Genomic DNA, 27,339 nt, shown 5'->3' on the forward strand with positions numbered 1-27,339 from the left:
GTTATCAAAGCTGTCTAACAAATGAAAGAATCAATTTGATAAATTAGTGTTGTTTAGGGTTCTGCATCATTGCTGATAGCATTACGGTCTCATTCTTTGATTGATTAGTCTGTATCTCTTCCTGTTTGTGTCTGTTCCTGTCTGTGATTGGGGACTCTGCGTGTCTGTCTCATTTTGATTGGCAGGTACTCTGACAGAACCATAGATGTGTTGGAGATGATGGACGATGATGATAAGATTGACCTTGAGCTCATCGTGCAGCTGATCAGACATATCGTGCTAAGCCAGGAAGTGAGTTTGAACTATCTTGGGGTGGAGTTGTCTAACCGATATGGTTTTTTGTGGGGGACAAAACTTACTGATATATCTGCTGATATTCTGTTTTACAGCGGGGAAATGGAAATTGTAATTTTTCCACACTGAATTCTCATATATATTGCCATCCAAAAGAGCAATTGTCCAATAACTGCTTCTAGTGTTGATGTAATACATACAGTAGTGACCATAATGACACATCATGAGAATGGCAGCAAGTGTTCAGATCAGCATGAGATTCCATTTTTTTCATCATTTTTATTGAAAAAGGCTATTGGCCTTTTTCAATAAAAATGATGAAAAAAATGGAATCTCATGCTGATCTGAACACTTGCTGCCATTCTCATGATGTGTCATTATGGTCACTACTGTATGTATTACATCAACACTAGAAGCAGTTATTGGACAATTGCTCTTTTGGATGGCAATATATATGAGAATTCAGTGTGGAAAAATTACAATTTCCATTTCCCCGCTGTAAAACAGAATATCAGCAGTATTGGTGAAACGATATATCAGTCTGGCTCTAGTGTGGAGTCCCACCAAACTGCTATTTTGTTGTTGATGGAGTGAAATACAACATAAGTCAGTGCAAAGTTCAATCAATAATTAACCCTTATCTTTGTCCCATTGTGAATTTCCCCCAAAAAACAGGCTTTTCACCATGTAGGACCATTATCCAGTAGCAGAGTTTGATACATGGAGAAAAAGGGCTGTGTAGTTTAAACATGGAGAGGAGAGTTTCTCCATACAGTAATGCCTAGAGGTTTAGGGTTAGTGGTCCATATGAAATCAGCAACCCTGTCTCTGTCAGCTACCGTGACTCAGAAGGGAGCCAGCCGGCTGATTGGCTGTATTGTCAGAGAACTGAGAGGAAAGCAGTAGATTGGCCATGACAGTGTTCTTAGTTGAGGCTAGGGGCTGGCTGCCAGGGTTCTGACTGTGGTGATGGGTTAATTAAGTAATTTGCCCAAGTGATGGAGAGATTTGGCACTTCAACACCAAATATAAAGAATCATACTTTGACTAAAATGATGACTTACATCGTTGTGCAATATAATGGGTAAACTCTGGCCATCGGCTTTCCGCTCGAAGGATTTCTGCTGGTGTGGGAGTTTAAATAAAACAACCCCTTTCTACAATGACACCACATTCGGGAAGTGTCAATTTCTTTAGTGGTAAAACACTGGTGCAAAGCTAAATAAATATCTATTTTACCATGTTTCATGTCAGTCTGTATGTCCCATTTATAAATGTCCACCATGTTAGGCAAAATTATAGAAAAAATTAACCAACATTTTATAAACTCAGCAAAAAAAGAAACTGTTTCTCTTCATTGTAAAGGGTTTTAACAGTGTTTCCCATGCTTGTTCAATGAACCATAAACAAGTAATGAACATGCACCTGTGGTATGGTCGTTAAGACACTAACAGCTTACAGACGGTAGGCAATTAAGGTCACAGTTATGAAAACGTAGGACACTAAAGAGGCCTTTCTACTGACTATGAAAAACACCAAAATTAAGATGCCCAGGGTCCCTGCTCATCTACGTGAACATGCCTTAGGTATGTTGCAAGGAGGCATGAGGACTGCAGATGTGGCCAGGGCAATAAATTGCAATGTCCGTACTGTGAGACGCCTAAGACGGCGCTACAGGGAGACAGGACGGACAGCTGATCGTCCTCGCAGTGGCAGACCACGTGTAACACCTGCACAGGATCGTTACATCACACCTGTGGGACAGGTACAGGATGGCAACAACAACTGCCCGAGTTACACCAGGAACGCACAGTCCCTCCATCAGTGCTCAGACTGTCCGCAATAGTGTGTCACAGCATCATTGGACTGAGCTTGTTGTCATTGCAGGCAATCTCAACGCTGTGTGTTACAGGGAAGACATCCTCCTCCTTCAGGTGGTACCCTTCCTGTAGGCTCATCCTGACATGACCCTCCAGCATGACAATGCCACCAGCCATACTGCTCGTTCTGTGCGTGATTTCCTGCAAGACAGGAATGTCAGTGTTCTGTCATGGCCAGCGACGAGCCGGATCTCGATCTCAATCCCATTGAGCTCGTTTGGGACCTGTTGGATCGGAGGGTGAGGGCTAGGGCCATTCCCCCCCAGAAATGTCCGGGAATTTGCAGGTGCCTTGGTGGAAGAGTGGGATAAAATCTCACAGCAAGAACTGGCAAATCTGGTCCAGTCCATGAGGTGGAGATGCACTGCAGTACTTAATGCAGCTGGTGGCCACACCAGATACTGACTGTTACTTTTGATTTTGCCCCCCCCTTTGTTCAGGGATACATTATTCCATTTCTGTTAGTCACATATCTGTGGAACTTGTTCAGTTTGTGTCTCAGTTGTTGAATCTTGTTATGTTCATACAAGAATTGACATATGTTAAGTTTGCTGAAAATATACGCAGTTGACCGTGCGAGGACGTTTCTTTTTTTGCTGAGTTTATATACACTACCATTCAAAAGTTTGGGGTCACTTAGAAATGTCCTTGTTTTCCATGAAAACATACATGAAATGAGATGCAAAATGAATAAGAAATATAGTCAAGACGTTGACAAGGTTGTAAATAATGAATTTTAATTGACATAATAATTGTGTCCTTCAAACTTTGCTTTCGTCAAAGAATCCTCAATTTGCAGCAATTACAGCCTTGCAGACCTTTGGCATTCTAGTTGTCAATTTGTTGAGGTAATCTGAAGAGAGTTCACCCCATGCTTCCTGAAGCACCTCCCACAAATTGGATTGGCTTGATGGCCACTTCCTACGTACCATACGGTCAAGCTGCTCCCACAACAGCTCAAAAGGGTTAAGATCTGGTGACTGTGCTGGTCACTCCATTATAGACAGAATACCAGCTGACTGCTTCTTCCCTAAATACTTCTTGCATAATTTGGAGCTGTGCTTTGGGTCATTGTTCTGTTGTAGGAGGAAATTGGCTCCAATTAAGCGCCGTCCACAGGGTATGGCATGGCGTTACAAAATGGAGTGATAGCCTTCCTTCTTCAAGATTCCTTTTACCCTGTACAAATCTCCCACTTTACCACCACCAAAGCACCCCCAGACCATCACATTGTCTCCACCATGATGACAGATGGTGTCAAGCGCTCCTCCAGCATCTTTTCATTTTTTCTGCATCTCACGAGTGTTCTTTTTTGTGATCTGAACACCTCAAACTTAGATTCGTCTGTCCATAACACTTTTTTTCCAATCTTCCTTTGTCCAGTGTCTGTGTTCTTTGCCTGTCTTAATCTTTTATTTTTATTGGCCAGTCTGAGATATGGATTTTTCTTTGCAACTCTGCCTAGAAGGCCAGCATCCCGGAGTCGCCTCTTCACTGTTGACGTTGAGACTGGTGTCAGAGAAATTAGTCACTGAAGTCACTTGCATTATTTACCATAAATAATGTGAAAGTACCAAGTTTTTCCCACCTGATATCGCTGTTCTTGATTTATTTTATCAATTTTTCTGGTCTGTTGTGTTTTATTAAATGGATCACAACATTTTCTTTGCAACTTTGTGAAGACAACTAATAGCTTTTCCTCATTCAAATGTTGTGGTGGGATTGGCGTAGAATTATGATCCAAATCATAAAGATTATATGAATCCTGTAAATTAAAATGGCCAATTTCGCAATCAAATTAAATGTGATCTAATGAAATGTCAACAGAATGTTTCATGGAATACTAATCTAGTCTGGTTCCAACTACAGAAACGTATCAGAACAATGTGAGATGGTGTGTGTCATGGCTTGTTGAAATGACACGGACTGACCCCTCAATCCTCTCCAGTCAGCTCAGCTATCAGATTCTGTTCATGAATGGCAAAAAAGTCCTCTTCGTAAATCATAATAATGGACTACTTTTCATGAATTCAACAGGATTGTAATGACATCGCCCCCAACCCTGATGCTAACACGACTACCCAAGATGAAAACCAACTAAGCTAACTACCTATAAGTACTGTACACTTTTAGGCTGTGTTTACACAGGCAGCAAAATTCTGATTTTTTTTGCCCAATTGTTGTCTGATCTGATTGGTTCAAAAGACCAATTCGTGGAAAAAGATCGGAATTGTGCTGCCTGTGTAAACGCAGGCTAAGACGCTGACACGGCCACTATTCTCCTCTGAACCTCATTAAGAAGGTTAGTGTGGATTGTGGTTAGCTTGGTTTTGTCTGTGGGTTTTTAGGTGTGATTTTCTGTTCCCTTTTGAGTAAATTAGGCTTTTATTTATTCATTCCAAATCCACAAAACAGGCCCTTCTTTTGTGTAATTACTTAATTTGACTGTGTAGTCAGTGGGCAGAAGGCTTTGTGTTCTTACTCAGAGCAGAGAGAGGCTGGCTTGGCTGAGATGACAGAAAGTGGGAATGTTTATGAAAATTGTAGAATTCAGGTTCCTCTTTTTGTTTATTCAGGTTCCTGTTTGTTTGTTTGTTTGTTTGTGCCTGTAATGGAAAAGCTGTGATGTGTATGATGCCTGAGCGTGTCCTGATGCCTGAGCGTGTCCTGATGCCTGAGCGTGTCCTGATGCCTGAGCGTGTCCTGAGCGTGTCCTGATGCCTGAGCGTGTCCTGATGCCTGAGCGTGTCCTGATGCCTGAGCGTGTCCTGATGCCTGAGTGTGTCCTGATGCCTGAGTGTGTCCTGATGCCTGAGTGTGTCCTGATGCCTGAGTGTGTCCTGATGCCTGAGTGTGTCCTGATGCCTGAGTGTGTCCTGATGCCTGAGTGTGTCCTGATGCCTGAGTGTGTCCTGATGCCTGAGTGTGTCCTGATGCCTGAGTGTGTCCTGATGCCTGAGTGTGTCCTGATGCCTGAGTGTGTCCTGATGCCTGAGCGTGTCCTGATGCCTGAGCGTGTCCTGATGCCTGAGCGTGTCCTGATGCCTGAGCGTGTCCTGATGCCTGAGCGTGTCCTGATGCCTGAGCGTGTCCTGATGCCTGAGCGTGTCCTATCCTTGTGTTCCAGGAAGGAGCCATCTTGGTGTTCCTGCCAGGTTGGGACAACATCAGTGGGCTCAACGACCTACTCATGGCTCAGCAGATGTTCAAATCAGGTACGTATGTATGTATGTATGTATGTATGTATGTATGTATGTATGTATGTATGTATGTATGTATGTATGTATGTATGCATGTATGCATGTGTGTATATACACACACACACACACACACACACACACACACACACACACACACACACACACACACACACACACTGTGTCTAAACCTTGTCTGACCTTGTGTTTCAGATCGGTTTGTGATCATTCCTCTGCACTCCCTGATGCCTACTGTCACCCAGACCTCGGTGAGCATGGTCTCAGAAACCCTCCTTTCACCCAGAACAGAACATGAATAACTCAGATGCTGTCTGTTCTGACCGGTCTCCCTCCTCAGGTGTTCAAAAGGCCCCCTCCAGGAGTCAGGAAGATTGTCATTGCCACCAATATCGCTGAGACCAGGTAGGTTTATATTTGTGTATTTTTGTTAGTGTATCAGCCTTGTCTTTTTCCAACCCCTTACAGTGTGTGTGTGTGTGTGTGTGTGTGTGTGTGTGTGTGTGTGTGTGTGTGTGTGTGTGTCTACACTTTTTTTGTTCAGAAACTTCCTACTATTATCACAGACACTGAGTGTTTTTTATATATATATATATATATATATATATATATATATATATACTGCTCAAAAAAATAAAGGGAACACTTAAACAACACAATGTAACTCCAAGTCAATCACACTTCTGTGAAACCAAACTGTCCAGTTAGGAAGCAACACTGATTGACAATAAATTTCACATGCTGTTGTGCAAATGGAATAAACAACAGGTGGAAATTATAGGCAATTAGCAAGACACCCCAATAAAGGAGTGGTTCTGCAGGTGGGGACCACAGACCACTTCTCAGTTCCTATGCTTCCTGGCTGATGTTTTGGTCACTTTTGAATGCTGGTGGTGCTTTCACTCTAGTGGTAGCATGAGACGGAGTCTACAACCCACACAAGTGGCTCAGGTAGTGCAGCTCATCCAGGATGGCACATCAATGCGAGCTGTGGCAAGAAGGTTTGCTGTGTCTGTCAGCGTAGTGTCCAGAGCATGGAGGCGCTACCAGGAGACAGGCCAGTACATCAGGAGACGTGGAGGAGGCCGTAGGAGGGCAACAACCCAGCAGCAGGACCGCTACCTCCGCCTTTGTGCAAGGAGGAGCAGGAGAAGCACTGCCAGAGCCCTGCAAAATGACCTCCAGCAGGCCACAAATGTGCATGTGTCTGCTCAAACGGTCAGAAACAGACACCATGAGGGTGGTATGAGGGCCCGACGTCCACAGGTGGGGGTTGTGCTTACAGCCCAACACCGTGCAGGACGTTTGGCATTTGCCAGAGAACACCAAGATTGGTAAATTTGCCACTGGCGCCCTGTGCTCTTCACAGATGAAAGCAGGTTCACACTGAGCACGTGACAGACGTGACAGAGTCTGGAGACACCGTGGAGAATGTTCTGCTGCCTGCAACATCCTCCAGCATGACCGGTTTGGCGGTGGGTCAGTCATGGTGTGTGGTGGCATTTCTTTGGGGGGCCGCACAGCCCTCCATGTGCTCGCCAGAGGTAGCCTGACTGCCATTAGGTACCGAGATGAGATCCTCAGACCCCTTGTGAGACCATATGCTGGTGCGGTTGGCCCTGGGTTCCTCCTAATGCAAGACAATGCTAGACCTCATGTGGCTGGAGTGTGTCAGCAGTTCCTGCAACAGGAAGGCATTGATGCTATGGACTGGCCCGCCCGTTCCCCAGACCTGAATCCAATTGAGCACATCTGGGACATCATGTCTCGCTCCATCCACCAACGCCACGTTGCACCACAGACTGTCCAGGAGTTGGCGGATGCTTTAGTCCAGGTCTGGGAGGAGATCCCTCAGGAGACCATCTGCCACCTCATCAGGAGCATGCCCAGGCATTGTAGGGAGGTCATACAGGCACGTGGAGGCCACACACACTACTGAGCCTCATTTTGACTTGTTTTAAGGACATTACATCAAAGTTGGATCAGCCTGTAGTGTGGTTTCCCACTTTAATTTTGAGTGTGACTCCAAATCCAGACCTCCATGGGTTGATAAATTGGATTTCCATTGATTATTTTTGTGTGATTTTGCTGTCAGCACATTCAACTATGTAAAGAAAAAAGTATTTAATAAGATTATTTCTTTCATTCAGATCTAGGATGTGTAGTATAAGTGTTCCCTTTATTTTTTTGAGCAGTATATATACTGGACACACCTACTCATTCAAGGGTTTTTCTTTATTTTTACTATTTTCTACATTGTAGAATAATAGTGAAGACATCAAAACTATTAAATAACACATATGGAATCATGTAGTAACCAAAACAGTGTTAAACAAATTAAAATATATTTTATATTTAAATTCTTCAAAGTAGCCACCCTTTGCCTTGATGACAGCTTTGCACACTCTTGGCATTCTCTCAACCGGCTTCATGAGGTAGTCACCTGGAATACATTTCAATTAACAGGTGTGCCTTGTTAATTTGTGAATTTGGAATTTGTGGAATCAATGATGTCGCTCTTGCTGCTGGTGATTCTCTGATCCACCTCTACGCAGACGACACCATTCTGTATACTTCTGGCCCCTCTTTGGACACTGTGTTAACTAACCTCCAGATGAGCTTCAATGCCATACAACTCTCCTTCTGTGGCCTCCAATTGCTTTTAAACGCAAGTAAAACTAAATGCATGCTATTCAACTGATCGCTGCCTGCACCTGCCCGCCCATCCAGCATCACTACTCTGGACGGCTCTGACTTAGAATACGTGGACAACTACAAATACCTGGGTGTCTGGTTAGACTGTAAACTCTCCTTCCAGACTCACATTAAGCATTTCCAATCCAAAATGAAATCTAGAATCGGCTTCCTATATCGCAACAAAGCATCCTTCACTCATGCTGCCAAACATACCCTCGTAAAACTGACCATCCTACCGATCCTCGACTTCGGTGATGTCATCTATAAAATAGCCTCCAACACTTTACTCAACAAATTGGATGCAGTCTATCACAGTGCCATCCGTTTTGTCACCAAAGCCCCATACACTACCCACCACTGCGACCTGTACGCTCTCGTTGGTTGGCCCTCGCTTCATACTCATCGCCAAACCCACTGGCTACAGGTTATCTACAAGTCTCTGCTAGGTAAAGCCCCGCCTTATCTCAGCTCACTGGTCACCATAGCAGCACCCACTCGTAGCACACGCTCCAGCAGGTATATCTCACTGGTCACCCCCAAAGCCAATTCCTCCTTTTGTCGTCTTTCCTTACAGTTCTCTGCTGCCAATGACTGGAACGAACTGCAAAAATCTCTGAAGCTGGAGACTCATATCTCCCTCACTAACTTAAAGCACCAGCTGTCAGAGCAGCTCACAGATCACTGCACCTGTACATAGCCCATCTGTAAACAGCCCATCTATCTACCTCATCCCCATACTGTAATTATTTATTTATCTTGCTCCTTTGCACCCCAGTATCTCTACTTGCACATTCATCTTCTGCACATCTACCATTCCAGTGTTTACTTGCTTTATTGTAATTACTTCGCCACCATGGCCTATTTATTGCCTTAACTTACCTCATTTGCACTCACTGTATATAGACTTTTTGTTTTCTTTTGTTCTACTGTATTATTGACTGTATGTTTTGTTTATTCAATGTGTAACTGTGTTGTTGTATGTGTCGAATTGCTATGCTTTATCTTGGCCAGGTCGCAGTTGCAAATGAGAACTTCTTCTCAACTAGCCTACCTGGTTAAATAAAGTTGAAATAAATTAATAAAATACATTTATTTCCTTCTTAATACGTTTGAGCCAATCAGTTGTGTTGTGACAAGGTAGGGGTGGTATACAGAAGATAGCCCTATTTGATAAAAGACCAAGTCCATATTATGGCAAGAACAGCTCAAATAAGCAAAGAGAAACGACAGTTCATCATTACTTTAAGACATGAAGGTCAGTCAATGGGTGAATCAACGTTGTTTCCACGTCATTCCAATAAAATTAAGTTGAATCAGGTTCCACAATGAAAATATGCAAAAACATTAGTTTGATAAAATCAAAGAGCATGTTTTCATCATAACCATTTGAACATAGGCTTACTCACCAAACTAATGTTGTGGCTGGAATCCATGCAGTGTTCAATGTGTAAATGTTAAACAATTTAGAATATTCCAAAGACCAAGCAGAAAAAACTAATTTGAACATCTGTATTTCGAAAAGAACACCTATTTTGGTTTGTATTTATTTCAGCTGTCCAAATTGAAACCGGTTTCAAATCATCACTCTTTGTGAACAACTATTTTAAAGATGTGAAATGTGCATCAATTCGCACTCACCAGCTTTTTTTTTTTATTTGAAAAATATTCTGTTATATTACGTCCTGTTTTTTTTTTTACTATAAAATAGCTGTCTTGACCGCGATAAGAGCTCGCAAAATAGCAGTATTTTGTCTGCTAAATGAAGAAAACAAGGCTATACCATTACACAGCCATAGGCTTCTTCTACAAGCACCACTGCTGAGGTTACTGCCTTTTCAGAAAGATTTGGTTTCACAATATAAGATAATGTAATCAGTTGATGTAGTGGTTTCAATTAATTCATCTTAAAAAAGAAAACATTATATAGAATATACAGTATATGGGGCTATTTATGATTTGTTATCTGTAATGGTTATGATAAATTAGGCATTGTTGTGCACAGTTGGTATATAGATAAATGCACACATTTATTTCCAGTGCGGGCCTTGGCTTCTAAATATATATATGTTTTTAGTTTTTTTCATTTGAGTGCTCAAATGAGAACTCGAACAGTCAAAACATTTCAAATGCTCATCCTGAGCCAGTGCGACAGCCTGTTTAATAAATTCACTTTTAATGAATTCAAGAACCGACTGAACAGACGAGACAAACTACTGACCTCACTACTGCTGCTCTCTCAACAGTAGGATACATTTAGACACCGTATTTATTTATACATGTGTTTCAAAGAGAGTTAGAGAGGCAGCAAATGAGTGTGTATGCGTGGAGTTTTGATTTACTTTTCAAAGTGTAGACTCATCGGTGTCATCAAGCTGCCTTGGATTACTTGGCTGTCTTAATAAAGTCCCCTCCACACCCTTTCTCTCTCTCTCTCTCTCTCTCTCTCTCTCTCTCTCTCTCTCAGTATTACCATAGATGATGTGGTGTTTGTGATAGATGGGGGAAAGATTAAGGAGACTCACTTTGACACTCAGAACAACATCAGCACTATGACTGCAGAGTGGGTCAGCCTGGCCAATGCCAAACAGAGAAGAGGACGCGCCGGCAGGTCAGTCTGGGTGTCTCTCTCCCTCTCTTCAGGCTCTCCCCCTCTCTTCTTAGTTTCTCTCCCTCTCTTCTTAGTTTCTCTCCCTCTATTCTTAGTCTCTCTCCCTCTCTTCAGTCTCTCCCCCTCTCTTCAGTCTCTCCCCCTCTCTTCTTAGTTTCTCTCCCTCTCTTCTTAGTCTCTCTCCCTCTCTTCAGTCTCTCTCCCTCTCTTCCTAGTCTCTCTCCCTCTCTTCTTAGTCTCTCCCCCTCTCTTCTTAGTCTCTCTCCCTCTCTTCTTAGTCTCTCCCCCTCTCTTCTTAGTCTCTCTCCCTCTCTTCTTAGTCTCTCCCCCTCTCTTCTTAGTCTCTCCCCCTCTCTTCAGTCTCTCTCCCTCTCTTCAGTCTCTCCCCCTCTCTTCAGTCTCTCTCCCTCTCTTCTTAGTCTCTCTCCCTCTCTTCTTAGTCTCTCTTCAGTCTCTCTCCCTCTCTTCTTAGTCTCTCTCCCTCTCTTCTTAGTCTCTCTCCCTCTCTTCAGTCTCTCCCCCTCTCTTCAGTCTCTCTCCCTCTCTCCAGGACACAGTTAGTGCTCCACTAGTCTGGTCTAGTTGTGACAGCTATATTGTGTATTCAGACTGAGCCAGGACACAGTTAGTGCTCCACTAGTCTGGTCTAGTTGTGGCAGCTACAGTGTGACTCTGCCCAAGGCCCAATTAGCCACTAACACTTTAATTCAACGCTCTGTCATTCGGGCTAAGTAACACTGTCAGAATAATCACATTAGCTAATTTTGTGTGTGTGTGTGTGTGTGTGTGTGTGTGTGTGTGTGTGTGTGTGTGTGTGTGTGTGTGTGTGTGTGTGTGTGTGTGTGTGTGTGTTTACGCACGCTGGCAGGGTGTGTCCAGGGAAGTGTTATCACCTGTATAATGGCCTGAGGGCCAGTCTTCTGGATGCCTACCAGCTACCTGAGATCATGCGCACGCCACTGGAGGAACTGTGTCTGCAGATCAAGGTAACGTGTGGATCTCTGGTGTGACTGTCAACTACAGTATTATTTGTCACATGCTTGGTAAACAACAGGTGTAGACTTAACAGTGAAATGCTTACTGGTCCTTTTCCATCAGTGCAGCGTTAAAGATACAGATAGAAATAGTGATGCAAGGAATAAATACCCAGTGAATAAGAATAGTAAAGATAACATGGCTTATATACAGGAAGTAGAAAATAACATTGGCTATATACAGGAAGTAGAAAATAACATTGGCTATATACAGGAAGTAGAAAATAACATTGGCTATATACAGGAAGTAGAAAATAACATTGGCTTATATACAGGAAGTAGAAAATAACATTGGCTTATATACAGGAAGTAGAAAATAACATGGCTATATACAGGAAGTAGAAAATAACATTGGCTATATACAGGAAGTAGAAAATAACATTGGCTATATACAGGAAGTAGAAAATAACATTGGCTATATACAGGAAGTAGAAAATAACATTGGCTATATACTGATACACCATCCAAAGTGTAATTCAAAACTTCACCATGCTCAAAGGGATATTCAATGTCTGCTTTTATTTTATTTTCTACCCATCTACCAATAGGTGCTTTTCTTTACAAGGCGTTGAAAAACCTCTCTGGTCTTTTGTTTTTGAATCCGTGTTTGAAATTCAATGCTCAACTGATGTGACATTACAATTATATGTATGTGTGGGGTACAGAGATGAACTAGTCATTCAAAAGTCATGTTAAACACTATTATTTTACACAGAGTGAGTCCATGCAACTTTTGTGACTTGTTAACATGTTTACTCCTGAACTTATTTATTTAGGCTTGTCATAAAAAAGGGGTTATGGCAATGTATTAAAATTGAAAATTTGAAATGTCTTTTGTCAAAGTTGAACATGTTCAGATTTTCAATTGTAATACATTTGTACAAGTGATTTGCCAAAGGCAGGGTGAGGGAGGTCCTGTGTGCGTCTCTGTGTGTGGAGTAAAGGTGATCTAGAGTTTTGTCACCTCTAGCTGCACAGGTGACATGCTGGTAAAAAGGATTTCATTTGCCCTGCATTAAAATCACCAACCACGAGAAACGGCGCATCTGAATGTGCGTTTTCTTCTTTGCTTATGGCACTATACAGTTCGTTGAGTGCGGTCATAGTGCCAGCAAAGGTTTGTGGTGGTAAATGGACAGCCATGAAAAATATAGATAAACTCTCTTGGTAAATATTATAGTCTGCAGCTTGTCATGAGCTATTCTAACTCAGGCGAGTAAAAAACTTGAGACTTTCTTAACATTAGAGATTGCGCACCAGCTGTTGTTAACAAAGAGACATTCCCTTCGTCTTACCCGAGTCTGCCGCCCGGTCTTGACGATGCATAGAAAAACCAGAGAGATGTATAACATCCATATCCTTGTTCAGCCACAACTCTGAGAAACAGGATATTAATGTTCTTCAGGTCCCGTTGATAGGATGGTCTCGAACGGAGCCCATCCAGTTTATTCTCCAGTGACTGCACGTTTGTCAATAGAAAATATGTTAATGGTGGTCTTTTTTGTCGTTGAAGTACACATTTCCATCCATATCAAGGTTAGTGATCGCTGTTCTGATGTCCAGAAGCTGATGAAAGCTTCAAGTTCCTTGGTGTCCACATCAACAACAAACTAGAATGGTCCAAACACACCAAGACAGTCGTAAAGAGGGCACGACAAAGCCTATTCCTCCTCAGGAAACTAAAAAGAATTGGCATGGGTCCTGAGATCCTCAAAAGGTTCTACAGCTGCAACATCGAGAGCATCCTGACCGGTTGCATCACTGCCTGGTACGGCAATTGCTCGGCCTCCGACCGCAAGGCACTTCAGAGGGTAGTGCGTACGGCCCAGTACATCACTGGGGCAAAGCTGCCTGCCATCCAGGACGTCTACACCAGGCGGTGTCAGAGGAAGGCCCTAAAAATGGTCAGAGATCCCAGCCACCCCAGTCATAGACTGTTCTCTCTACTACCACATGGCAAACGGTACCAGAGTGCCAAGTCTAGGACAAAAAGGCTTCTCAACAGTTTTTACCCCCAAGCCATAAGACTCCTGAACAGGTAACCAAATGGTTACCTGGACTATTTGCATTGTGTGCCCCACCCCCCCAACCCCTCTTTTACGCTGCTGCTACTCTCTGTTTTTCTTATATGCATAGTCACTTTAACTATATGTTCATGTACATACTACCTCAATTGGCCCGACCAACCAGTGCTCCCGCATATTGGCTAACTGGGCTATCTGCATTGTGTCCCACCACCCGCCAACCCCTCTTTTTACGCTACTGCTACTCTCTGTTCATCATATATATGCATAGTCACTTTAACCATACCTACATGTACATACTACCTCAATAAGCCTGACGAACCGGTGTCTGTACAGTGGGGGAAAAAAGTATTTGATCCCCTGCTGATTTTGTACGTTTGCCCACTGACAAAGAAATGATCAGTTTATAATTTTAATGGTAGGTTTATTTGAACAGTAAGAGACAGAATAACAACAAAAAAATCCAGAAAAACACATGTCAAAAATGTTATAAATTGATTTGCATTTTAATGAGGGAAATAAGTATTTGACCCCCTCTCAATCAGAAAGATTTCTGGCTCCCAGGTGTCTTTTATACAGGTAACGAGCTGAGATTAGGAGCACACTCTTAAAGGGAGTGCTCCTAATCTCAGTTTGTTACCTGTATAAAAGACACCTGTCCACAGAAGCAATCAATCAGATTCCAAACTCTCCACCATGGCCAAGACCAAAGAGCTCTCCAAGGATGTCAGGGACAAGATTGTAGACCTACACAAGGCTGGAATGGGCTACAAGACCATCGCCAAGCAACTTGGTGAGAAGGTGACAACATTTGGTGCGATTATTCGCAAATGGAAGAAACACAAAAGAACTGTCAATCTCCCTTGGCCTGGGGCACCATGCAAGATCTCACCTCGTGGAGTTGCAATGATCATGAGAACGGTGAGGAATCAGCCCAGAACTACACAGGAGGATCTTGTCAATGATCTCAAGGCAGCTGGGACCATAGTCACCAAGAAAACAATTGGTAACACACTATGCCGTGAAGGACTGAAATCCTGCAGCGCCCGCAAGGTCCCCCTGCTCAAGAAAGCACATATACATGCCTGTCTGAAGTTTGCCAATGAACATCTGAATGATTCAGAGGACAACTGGGTGAAAGTGTTGTGGTCAAATGAGACCAAAATGGAGCTCTTTGGCATCAACTCAACTCGCCGTGTTTGTAGGAGGAGGAATGCTGCCTATGACCCCAAGAACACCATCTCCACCGTCAAACATGGAGGTGGAAACATTATGCTTTGGGGGTGTTTTTCTGCTAAGGGGACAGGACAACTTCACCGCATCATTTGACGGGGCCATGTACCGTCAAATCTTGGATGAGAACCTCCTTCCCTCAGCCAGGGCATTGAAAATGGGTCGTGGATGGGTATTCCAGCATGACAATGACCCAAAACACACGGCCAAGGCAACAAAGGAGTGGCTCAAGAAGAAGCACATTAAGGTCCTGGAGTGGCCTAGCCAGTCTCCAGACCTTAATCCCATAGAAAATCTGTGGAGGGAGCTGAAGGTTTGAGTTGCCAAACGTCAGCCTCGAAACCTTAATGCCTTGGAGAAGATCTGCAAAAGGAGTGGGACAAAATCCCTCCTGAGATGTGTGCAAACCTGGTGGCCAACTACAAGAAACGTCTGACCTCTGATTGCCAACAAGGGTTTTGCCACCAAGTACTAAGTCATGTTTTGCAGAGGGGTCGAATACTTATTTCCCTCATTAAAATGCAAATAATTTTATAACATTTTTTATATGGGTTTTTCTTGATTTTTTTTGTTGTTATTCTGTCTCTCACTGTTCAAATAAACCTACCATTAAAATTATAGACTGACCATTTCTTTGTAAGTGGGCAAACGTACAAAATCAGCAGGGGATCAAATACTTTTTTCCCCCACTGTATATAGCCTTGCTACTCTTATTTTCAAATGTCTTTTTACTGTTGTTTTATTTCTTTACTTACCTACACACACACACACACACACACACACACACACACACACGCATACCTTTTTTCCCCCGCACTAAGCAAGTAAGCATTTCACTGTAAGGTTGTATTCGGCACACGTGACAAATAAACTTTGATTTGATTTTGGTCATATAAAATTATGGTGGAGACATTATACATTATGTACAAAAAAAGTTAAGATTAGCATGAAAAAAAATATGCCAGAATTGCTGCTATCTATTCTGCGCTGTGTGTGTGTGGGGGGGGGGGGGTTATGGCGACTCATGTTCCCTTACAAGCGCTAATACAATCTGGCTCTCTCTCACTCACTGACTCACTCATTCACTCACTCTCTTGCTGATTCCTTTGAAACGCTATTACACACAAACATACTCTACATCTGTTGGTCTCTCTGTCAATACACAGTGCTTCCCTCTCACTCCCACCCATTCCATCCTGGTGTTAGAGAACATACAGACGGTGTTGTAATGGCTGGTGTTAGAGAACATATAGACAGTGTTGTAATGGCTGGTCTCCCATTCCATCCTGGTGTTAGAGAACATACAGACAGTGTTGTAATGGCTGGTCTCCCATTCCATCCTGGTGTTAGAGAACATATAGACAGTGTTGTAATGGCTGGTCTCCCATTCCATCCTGGTGTTAGAGAACATATAGACAGAGATGGTGTTGTAATGGCTGGTCTCCCATTCCATCCTGGTGTTAGAGAACATACAGACAGTGTTGTAACGGCTGGTCTCCCATTCCATCCTGGTGTTAGAGAACATATAGACAGTGTTGTAATGGCTGGTCTCCCATTCCATCCTGGTGTTAGAGAACATACAGACGGTGTTGTAATGGCTGGTCTCCCATTCCATCCTGGTGTTAGAGAACATATAGACAGAGATGGTGTTGTAATGGCTGGTCTCCCATTCCATCCTGGTGTTAGAGAACATATAGACAGTGTTGTAATGGCTGGTCTCCCATTCCATCCCGGTGTTAGAGAACATATAGACAGTGTTGTAATGGCTGGTCTCCCATTCCATCCTGGTGTTAGAGAACATATAGACAGTGTTGTAATGGCTGGTCTCCCATTCCATCCTGGTGTTAGAGAACATACAGACAGTGTTGTAATGGCTGGTCTCCCATTCCATCCTGGTGTTAGAGAACATATAGACAGTGTTGTAATGGCTGGTCTCCCATTCCATCCTGGTTAGAGAACATATAGACAGTGTTGTAATGGCTGGTCTCCCATTCCATCCTGGTGTTAGAGAACATATAGACAGTGTTGTAATGGCTGGTCTCCCATTCCATCCTGGTGTTAGAGAACATACAGACGGTGTTGTAATGGCTGGTGTTAGAGAACATATAGACAGAGATGGTGTTGTAATGGCTGGTCTCCCATTCCATCCTGGTGTTAGAGAACATATAGACAGAGATGGTGTTGTAATGGCTGGTCTCCCATTCCATCCTGGTGTTAGAGAACATACAGACGGTGTTGTAATGGCTGGTGTTAGAGAACATATAGACAGTGTTGTAATGGCTGGTCTCCCATTCCATCCTGGTGTTAGAGAACATACAGACAGTGTTGTAATGGCTGGTCTCCCATTCCATCCTGGTGTTAGAGAACATATAGACAGTGTTGTAATGGCTGGTCTCCCATTCCATCCTTGTGTTAGAGAACATATAGACAGAGATGGTGTTGTAATGGCTGGTCTCCCATTCCATCCTGGTGTTAGAGAACATACAGACAGTGTTGTAATGGCTGGTCTCCCATTCCATCCTGGTGTTAGAGAACATATAGACAGTGTTGTAATGGCTGGTCTCCCATTCCATCCTGGTTAGAGAACATATAGACAGTGTTGTAATGGCTGGTCTCCCATTCCATCCTGGTGTTAGAGAACATATAGACAGTGTTGTAACGGCTGGTCTCCCATTCCATCCTGGTGTTAGAGAACATACAGACAGTGTTGTAATGGCTGGTCTCCCATTCCATCCTGGTGTTAGAGAACATATAGACAGTGTTGTAATGGCTGGTCTCCCATTCCATCCTGGTGTTAGAGAACATATAGACAGTGTTGTAATGGCTGGTGTCCCATTCCATCCTGGTGTTAGAGAACATATAGACAGTGTTGTAATGGCTGGTCTCCCATTCCATCCTGGTGTTAGAGAACATAAAGACAGTGTTGTAATGGCTGGTATTAGAGAACATATAGACAGTGTTGTAATGGCTGGTGTCCCATTCCATCCTGGTGTTAGAGAACATATAGACAGTGTTGTAATGGCTGGTCTCCCATTCCATCCTGGTGTTAGAGAACATATAGACAGTGTTGTAATGGCTGGTCACCCATTCCATCCTGGTGTTAGAGAACATATAGACAGTGTTGTAATGGCTGGTCTCCCATTCCATCCTGGTTAGAGAACATATAGACAGTGTTGTAATGGCTGGTTTCCCATTCCATCCTGGTGTTAGAGAACATATAGACAGAGATGGTGTTGGAAATGGCTGGTCTCCCATTCCATCCTGGTGTTAGAGAACATATAGACAGAGATGGTGTTGTAATGGCTGGTCTCCCATTCCATCCTGGTGTTAGAGAACATAAAGACAGTGTTGTAATGGCTGGTATTAGAGAACATATAGACGGTGTTGTAATGGCTGGTCTCCCATTCCATCCTGGTGTTAGAGAACATATAGACAGTGTTGTAATGGCTGGTCTCCCATTCCATCCTGGTGTTAGAGAACATATAGACATAGATGGTGTTGTAATGGCTGGTCTCCCATTCCCCTAATGGGATAACGTGTGTTAATCAGTGTGTTGGTGTCTAATGTACTAATCACACCTTTTTAGAGGGAGAATGACTGACCTCAGCGCACACACACTAGAACTGGGACGATAAACTTAAATTATCGACACCGACCATACCGATCACTATTGCAGGCATTTTGTTGATATTGTACATTATGATAAGTAGCCTATACTAGAGAAATGTGTTTGAAAGTTTGAAGTGAAATAAGTGTGTTTTAATATGGCTGATTTGTTTTTGGGACAATTGATGGCTACAACCATCAAACTAAACTCAGCAAAAAAAGAAACGTCCTCTCACGGTCAAATGCGTTTTATTTTCAGCAAACTTAACATGTGTAAATATTTGTATGAACATAACAAGATTCAACAACTGAGACATAAACTGAACAAGTTCCACAGACATGTGATTAACAGAAATGGAATAATGTGTCCCTGAACAAAGGGGGGGCAAAATCAAAAGTAACAGTCAGTATCTGGTGTGGCCACCAGCTGCATTAAGTACTGCAGTGCATCTCCACCTCATGGACTGCAACAGATTTGCCAGTTCTTTCTGTGAGATGTTACCCCACTCTTCCACCAAGGCACCTGCAAGTTCCCGGACACTTCTGGGGGGGGAATGGCCCTAGCCCTCACCCTCCGATCCAACAGGTCCCAGACATGCTCAATGGGATTGAGATCCGGGCTCTTCGCTGACCATGACAGAACACTGACATTCCTGTCTTGCAGGAAATCACGCACAGAACGAGCAGTATGGCTGGTGGCATTGTCATGCTGGAGGGTCATGTCAGGATGAGCCTGCAGGAAGGGTACCACATGAGGGAGGAGGATGTCTTCCCTGTAACGCACAGCGTTGAGCTTGCCTGCAATGACAAGCTCAGTCCGATGATGCTGTGACACACCGCCCCAGACCATGATGGACCCTCCACATCCAAATCGATCCCGCTCCAGAGTACAGGCTTCGGTGTAACGCTCATTCCTTCGACGATAAACGCAAATCCGACCATCACCCCTGGTGAGACAAAACAGCGACTCGTCAGTGAAGAGCACTTTTTGCCAGTCCTGTCTGGTCCAGCGACAGTGGGTTTGTGCCCATAGGCGACGTTGTTGCCAGTGATGTCTGGTGAGGACCTGCCTTACAATAGGCCTACAAGCCCTCAGTCCAGCCTCTCTGAGCCTATTGCGGACAGTCTGAGCACTGATGGAGGGATTGTGCGTTCCTGGTGTAACTTGGGCAGTTGTTGTTGCCATCCTGTAGCTGTCCCGCAGGTGTGATGTTCGGATGTACCGATCCTGTGCAGGTGTTGTTACACGTGGTCTGCCGCTGCGAGGACGATCAGCTGTCCGTCCTGTCTCCCTGTAGCGCCGTCTTAGGTGTCTCACAGTACGGACATTTCAATTTATTGCCCTGGCCACATCTGCAGTCCTCATGCCTCTTTGCAGCATGCCTAAAGCACGTTCATGCGGATGAGCAGGGACCCTGGGCATCTTTCTTTTTGGTGTTTTTCAGAGTCAGTAGAAAGGCCTTTTTAGTGTCCTAAGTTTTCATAACTGTGACCTTAACCTGTTGGGGATAGTATTTACACGGCCGGATAAAAAACGTACCCGATTTAATCTGGTTACTACTCCTGCCCAGTAACTAGAATATGCATATAATTATTGGCTTTGGATAGAAAACACCCTAAAGTTTCTAAAACTGTTTGAATGGTGTCTGTGAGTATAACAGAACTCATATGGCAGGCAAAAACCTGAGAAGATTCTGACCAGGAAGTGGCCTGTCTGACAAGTTGCTGTTCATCTTGGCTCTTTTTATTGAAGACTGAGGATCTTTGCTGTAACGTGACACTTCCTACGGCTCCCATAGGCTCTCAGAACCCGGGAAAAAGCTGAATGACGTAATTCAAGGCCCAGGCTGAAACACACTAGCGCGTTTGGCAAGTGCTCTATCAGAGGGCCATTAGACGAGGCTCGTGCATGAGGGGATAGCATGCTTTTACTTTTTCTCTCGTTGAATGTAAACAGGCTTTGCCGGTCGGAATATTATCGCTTTTTTACGAGAAAAGTGGCATCAAAATTGATTTTAAACAGTGGTTGACATGCTTCGAAGTACGGTAATGGAATATTTAGACATTTTTTTGTCACGAAATGCGCAATGCTCGTAACCCTTATTTACCCTTCGGATAGTGTCTTGAACGCACGAACAAAACGCCGCTGTTTGAACATAACTATGGATTATTTGGGACCAAACCAACATTTGTTATTGAAGTAGAAGTCCTGGGAGTGCATTCTGACAAAGAACACCAAAGGTAATCAAACTTTTCTAATAGTAAATCTGACTTTGGTGAATGCTAAACTTGCTGGGTGTCTAAATAGCTAGCCCTGTGATGCCGGGCTATCTACTTAGAATATTGCAAAATGTGCTTTCACCGAAAAGCTATTTTAAAATCGGACATATCGAGTGTATAGAGGAGTTCTGTATCTATAATTCTTAAAATAATTTATGTTTTTTGTGAACGTTTATCATGAGTAATTTAGTAAATTCACAGGAAGTGTTCGGTGGGAATGCTAGTCACATGCTAGTCACCTGCTAATGTAAAAAGCTGGTTTTTGATATAAATATGAACTTGATTGAACAGACATGCATGTATTGTATAACATAATGTCGTAAGATTGTCATCTGATGAAGATCATCAAAGGTTAGTGCTGCATTTAGCTGTGGTTTGGGTTTATGTGACATTATATGCTAGCTTGAAAAATGGGTGTCTGATTATTTCTGGCTGGGTACTCTGCTGACATAATCTAATGTTTTGCTTTCGTTGTAAAGCCTTTTTGAAATCGGACAGTGTGGTTAGATTAACGAGAGTCTTGTCTTTAAAATGCTGTAAAATAGTCATATGTTTGAGAAATTGAAGTAATAGCATTTCTAAGGTATTTGAATAACGCGCCACGGGCGTCCCACCTAGCCCAGAGAGGTTAATTGCCTACCGTCTGTAAGCTGTTAACATCTTAACGACCGTTCCACAGGTGCATGTTCATTAATTGTTTATGGTTCATTGAACAAGCATGGGAAACAGTGTTTAAATACTTTACAATGAAGATCTGTGAAGTTATTTGGATTTTTACGAATTATCTTTGAAAGACAGGGTGCTCAAATTGACATTTCGTTTTTTGCTGAGTTTAGTAGTAGTAGTTTAAAGGAGAATAATTATAAACTGTGGTGCACATTGGTATTATAAACATCTATTTATTGTTATCACGTCAATTCATGAGATGTATTGCTATATGGATAATTGTCCTTATTGCCCAGCTCTAACACACACACACACACACACACACACACACACACACACACACACTAATGTACTGGATCTAAAGGGAACGGTGACATGGTACAACCTTGTTGAATAAGCCAGGCAGACTGTCGTCTATCTGGTAGTGAAGAGTTGACTCACTGCTCTTTGTGTCCAGATGGATTTCCTGATCTAACGTTTAGACAATTCTCTTTCCCATTTGTTTCTGATCAAGTCAGGCTGTTGAATTTTCCCATTTTTTTTAATGTAGTTTGTCTAACACTCTCTCCCCACTCCTAGATCCTCAAGCTGGGTCCAATAGCAGAGTTCCTGAGGAAAGCTCTGGACCCTCCCACAGAGGAGGCTGTCACTCTGGCCATCACACACCTGATGGACCTTAATGCTCTGGACCGCTCAGAGGCTCTGACCCCGTTAGGGTTCCACCTGGCCAGGCTGCCTGTAGAGCCTCACATCGGGAAGCTGATTCTGTTTGGAGCTCTGCTGGGCTGTCTGGACCCTGTCCTCACTATCGCCGCCTCTCTCAGCTTCAAGGACCCCTTCTTCATACCAATGGTAATCATACGTGCGATCGCAGGCACACACACTCACACACATTTTAGGTACTCAAATATCTCTCTCTCTCTCTCTCTCTCTCTCTCTGTCTCTCTCTCACTCACTCACTCACTCACTCACTCACTCACTCACTCACTCACTCACAGGGTAAGGAGAAGATGGCAGACTTTAGGAGAAGAACTCTGTCCAGAGACTCAAAGAGTGACCACCTCACCATCATCTATGCCTTCACAGTAAGATCCTCTTTTCCCTCCTACATCATTAGAGGTCTCTCTCATCTCCTCAATGGAATATTATCAATGGTTCATTCTGTTTAAAGGATTGCTAACTTGACTGTGTGTTAATCTGTCAGGGCTGGGAGGAAGCTAAGCGACGTGGCTACAAGTTTGAACGAGAGTTCTGCTGGGACAACTTCTTGTCAGCCAATACACTCCAGGTGATTCTCATGGTCCACCAAACAGATATCATGCTCAAACCACTATTGGGATGCAGCCTTGGCTTCATTTTGAGATTAGTATCTAACCTGTCTGTGTGTGTCTGCCTGTCTGTCTGTAGATGCTGCACAACATGAAGGGTCAGTTTGCTGAGCACCTGCTTGGGGCTGGCTTCATCAGCACCAAGAACCACAAAGACCCTGACTCTAACATCAACTCAGGTGAACTGCTTGGATGTATTTTTCTACAATTTGCTAGTCTCTATCACTCCTCTCTCTCTTTCCATGTCTTACTCCCCATCTCTCACACTTTTCTCTCAATCGTCTCTCTCGCTCCTATCTCTCTTCCATGTCTCTCTCTCTCTTCCATGTCTCACTCTCTCTCTCTCTCTCTCCCTCAGAGAATGAGAAGCTGATCAAGGCAGTGATAGTGGCAGGTCTCTACCCCAAAGTGGCCATGATCAAACCCAGCGGCAGCAAGAAAAGACCGTGAGTCAGCCTGGACCTACAGTAGCATATATACATATACAGGTGAAGTCGGAAGTTTACATACACTTAGGATGGAGTCATTAAAACTCGTTTTTCAACCACTCCAAAAAACTATAGTTTTGACAAGTCAGTTAGGACATCTACTTTGTGAAAGACACAAGTAATTTTTCCAACAATTGTTTACAGATTATTTTACTTATAATTCACTGTATCACAATTCCAGTGGGTTAGAAGTTAACATACACTAAGTTGACTGTGCCTTTAAACAGCTTAGAACATTTCTGAAAATAATGTCATGGCTTTAGAAGCTTCTGATAGGCCAAGACCTCAGCAAAAACATTTTAGAACTCCACAAGTCTGGTTCATCCTTGGGAGCAATTTCCAAACGCCTGAAGGTACCACGTTCATCTGTACAAACAATAGTACGCAAGCATAAACACCATGGGACCACGCAGCCGTCATACCGCTCAGGAAGGAGACGCGTTCTGTCTCCTAGAGATGAATGTACTTTGGTGCAAAAAGTGCAAATCAATCCCAGAACAACAGCAAAGGACCTTGTGAAGATGCTGGAGGAAACGGGTACAAAAATATCTATATCCACAGTAAAACGAGTCCTATAACGACAACCTGAAAGGCCGCTCAGCAAGGAAGAAGCCACTGCTCCAAAACCGCCATAAAAATGCCAGACTACGGTTTGCAACTGCACATGGGGACAAAGATCATACTTTTTGGAGAAATGTCCTCTGGTCTGATGAAACTCTTTGGCCATAATGATCATTGTTATGTTTGGAGGAAAAAGGGGGATGCTTGCAAGCCGAAGAACACCATCCCAACCGTGAAGCACAGGGGTGGCAGCATCATGTTGTGGGGGTGCTTTGGTGCAGAAGGGACTGGTGCACTTCACAATATAGATTGCATCATGAGGAAAGAAAATGATGTGGATATATTGAAGCAACATCTCAAGACATCAGTCAGGAAGTTAAAGCTTGGTCAATGACCTCAAGCATACTTCCAAAGTTGTGGCAAAATGGCTTAAGGACAACAAAGTCAAGGTAATGAAGTGGCCATCACCTCAATCCTATAGAAAGTTTGTGGGCAGAACTGAAAAAGTGTGTGCAAGCAAAGAGGCCTACAAACCTGACTCAGTTACACCAGCTCTGTCAGGAGGAATGGCTCAAAAATTCACCCAACTTATTGTGGGAAGCTTGTGGAAGGCTACCCAAAACGTTTGACTGAAGTTAAACAATTTAAAGGCAGTGCTACCAAATACTAATTGAGTATATGTAAACTTCTGACCCACTAGGAATGCGATGAAAGAAATAAAAGCTGAAATAAATCATTCTCTCTACTATTATTCTGCCATTTCACATTCTTAAAATAATGCCCCCCTCCCCACTATATAATGCCCCCTCCCCCCGTGTGTGTGTGTGTGTGTGTGTGTGTGTGTGTGTGTGTGTGTGTGTATATATATTAGGACTCACATATAACACCCCTTAGCAAACGGGGACAAGTGCGGATGAATTAACCAATTTTTTGGTTAAATTATTTGCATTTCGTTCTGTTTTTATCAGTAAGCTCAATGCACGCTTTGCACAGTTTTTCCAGATATAAATCAAATCCAGCCTGAACTGTGCAATTCAGTAGGGAGTTGTAGTTTCCAACAGGCCAATATTCTACATAGTTTAGCACATAACACATTGTAATTAACTACAATGACCATAATCCGTTGCACATCTACTTGTCCAGTCTGTGTTTATTTTAAAAGAGTGCGCGATCATGAGGGAATATAGAGAGCAGCTGTTTCTTCGAGGTATTTCTACCTGAAAATACATGATCTAAGTGATTGATAGTTGGTATTCGGCAGTCTTAAAAGTACTGAATGCCTTATTTACATTGAAGAACAAAAATAGTGATTTTGTCAGACAGCATAGGCAGCAGCTCTATAGAGATCAGATGATGACTTGGAATGAAATAATAAAGCCATCAAATAAAACGAATGTAATAAACACAACGCTGAAATATTTATTTAAAGTAAAGTAATGTGAATAAATGTAATGTTAATTAAGCAATACGGCCCTAGGGGCTGTTGTATATAACCAATATACCACGGCTAGGGCTGTTCTTACGCATGACACAACACGGTAAGCATTTAATGTTTGTAAAAAATAAAATAATCGAAAACCGAGGTTATTTAAAAAAAAAAATAATCATCAAACCAAAACTGAACCGAAAGCACTAATCGCTCAGCACTAGTACAGACAGACACTGGCAATGACAAGAGGACAACCCAGATTCTGCAGAGGAAGTGAAATTCACTCAGTCCTGAGAAGTACTCTTTGTCAACTTCCTATTGATTTATACCTGAGAAGATCCACCCCCAGCTCACCATGGATGGCAGACCATAAGCCCTAAACCCATTCCAGCCAGACAGATGCATCAATAAATCATCATAACACGTAGCAGACAGCTGCAAAATAGACCTACGATCAAGAATAGAGGCAGTGCACAGATATTGTTTAAAAACAGTAGTTTTAAGATTCAAACTTTGGCCAAATATCAATAGTCATAAAACGTTTATGTTGCTATGGACAATACCACACACATCTGTCTGTAAAGGATGTATACACACACACACACACACACACACACACACACACACACACACACACACACACACACACACACTAATGCCCACCTCTCTCCTCTCCAGGGTGAGGGTGTATACTAAAACTGACGGGAAGGTGTGTATTCACCCCAAGTCAGTGAATGCTGAGGAGACCCAGTTTAACTACACATGGCTCATCTATCACCTCAAGATGAGGACCAGCAGTGTGAGTATACAGTACAGCATACATACAGCCCTGAATTTGTCTGAACCGTCTCAGTGCTTCTCCTTCCAATAGGGCACTTCCCCTTTTAATCAATATTTTCTCTGGTAGGCACATCCTACCTAGCACCCCTACAAACAACAACCTCAAGTTAAAACTGTTACATAGAAAATGGCACCCCAGATGGGACCTCTTTCAACATTTGAGAAATAACCAAAGCAAATCTTTTGTGCGGATTGTGTGTTATTTAAAACAATGGATTAAACTCATTAAAATGTGCTCATCCATATCATACCTGTCAATGGGAATACACAGGGTCATTCTGACCCTCGAGCTGACAATACAAATCATAATGTGAATGGAGATAATGGAGTTGATTTGGGCCAGAGCCCTGGGAATCTGAATGCTCGGTCTGGACCACAGGAGGTCTAACCAGTTACTCCCTTATTGACATGGATCTGTGTGGAAGTACTGAGCTAGCCCTCCCTCTGACGCCCAACCTTCCTCCATTATTCTGGTTTATCTCCAGAGGTTGTAGTCTTACAACTTCAAGGTGGCGTCCTTGATATTCGTCGGACTCAACAACATCTCCAAAATCTCGCATGTCTCACCACTACTTCCTGGGCTGACTTTGAGGCCAACTTTTCATATGCATTCCTGTCTGAGGACTACACAGATGAGCTGGCAGACAGAGTCAGGAATCGAGTGCAAAGAGAGAAAGAGAGTATCCGTGACTTTGCATATGGTTACCACTCCCTGTGCAGAAGGTGGAAACCTGGTATTGAGGAGGAAGAGGTCATTAAATTAATCTTGAAGAACATCAACCCACTACTAGACAGTCAACTCAGAGAAAGAGTCACCACTGTTGATGGACTGGTTCAACTGGGACAGCAGTTTGAGAAGGACAGAGAATGCCAACGGCAATATGAACAGAGAAAGAAACAGACACCCAATCAGTTACCCAAGCCAGACCATCAACAACAGCCAGAGTATCCAGCCAAGACCCCTCCCATGTTCTGTTGGAGATGTAGCAAAAAGGGACATTCTTCAGCTACATGTCCAAATCAGTATCAAGTAAACCCTTCCAGAAACCACAAATCACAACACACCTAACTCCCTTCGCAGAAACTACCATCCTACTCTGGGTGCTTTGAGCAAAGCTGAAACCCCAAGAGTCACTGCCTACGCCCACCCGTCAAC

The 27,339-nt window shown here is 43.2% G+C and overlaps 1 protein-coding gene across 1 annotated transcript in view; it reads left to right on the forward strand.

Moving 5' to 3' along the window:
- The window catches only part of dhx36 (DEAH (Asp-Glu-Ala-His) box polypeptide 36), a 55,235-nt gene that overhangs the window by 17,989 nt on the left and 9,907 nt on the right, over positions 1-27,339 (forward strand). Inside the window, exons 12-23 of the mRNA XM_029715946.1 lie at positions 186-291; positions 5,302-5,389; positions 5,585-5,640; positions 5,730-5,794; positions 10,551-10,694; positions 11,563-11,680; positions 22,117-22,389; positions 22,536-22,622; positions 22,742-22,825; positions 22,945-23,044; positions 23,224-23,311; positions 26,022-26,142. Coding sequence (XP_029571806.1) covers positions 186-291; positions 5,302-5,389; positions 5,585-5,640; positions 5,730-5,794; positions 10,551-10,694; positions 11,563-11,680; positions 22,117-22,389; positions 22,536-22,622; positions 22,742-22,825; positions 22,945-23,044; positions 23,224-23,311; positions 26,022-26,142 — 1,330 coding nt within the window. The remainder of the gene's footprint in view (positions 1-185; positions 292-5,301; positions 5,390-5,584; positions 5,641-5,729; positions 5,795-10,550; positions 10,695-11,562; positions 11,681-22,116; positions 22,390-22,535; positions 22,623-22,741; positions 22,826-22,944; positions 23,045-23,223; positions 23,312-26,021; positions 26,143-27,339) is intronic.

Source organism: Salmo trutta, chromosome 26 (assembly GCF_901001165.1).
Source record: "Salmo trutta chromosome 26, fSalTru1.1, whole genome shotgun sequence".
Taxonomy (NCBI): Eukaryota; Metazoa; Chordata; class Actinopteri; order Salmoniformes; family Salmonidae; genus Salmo; species Salmo trutta.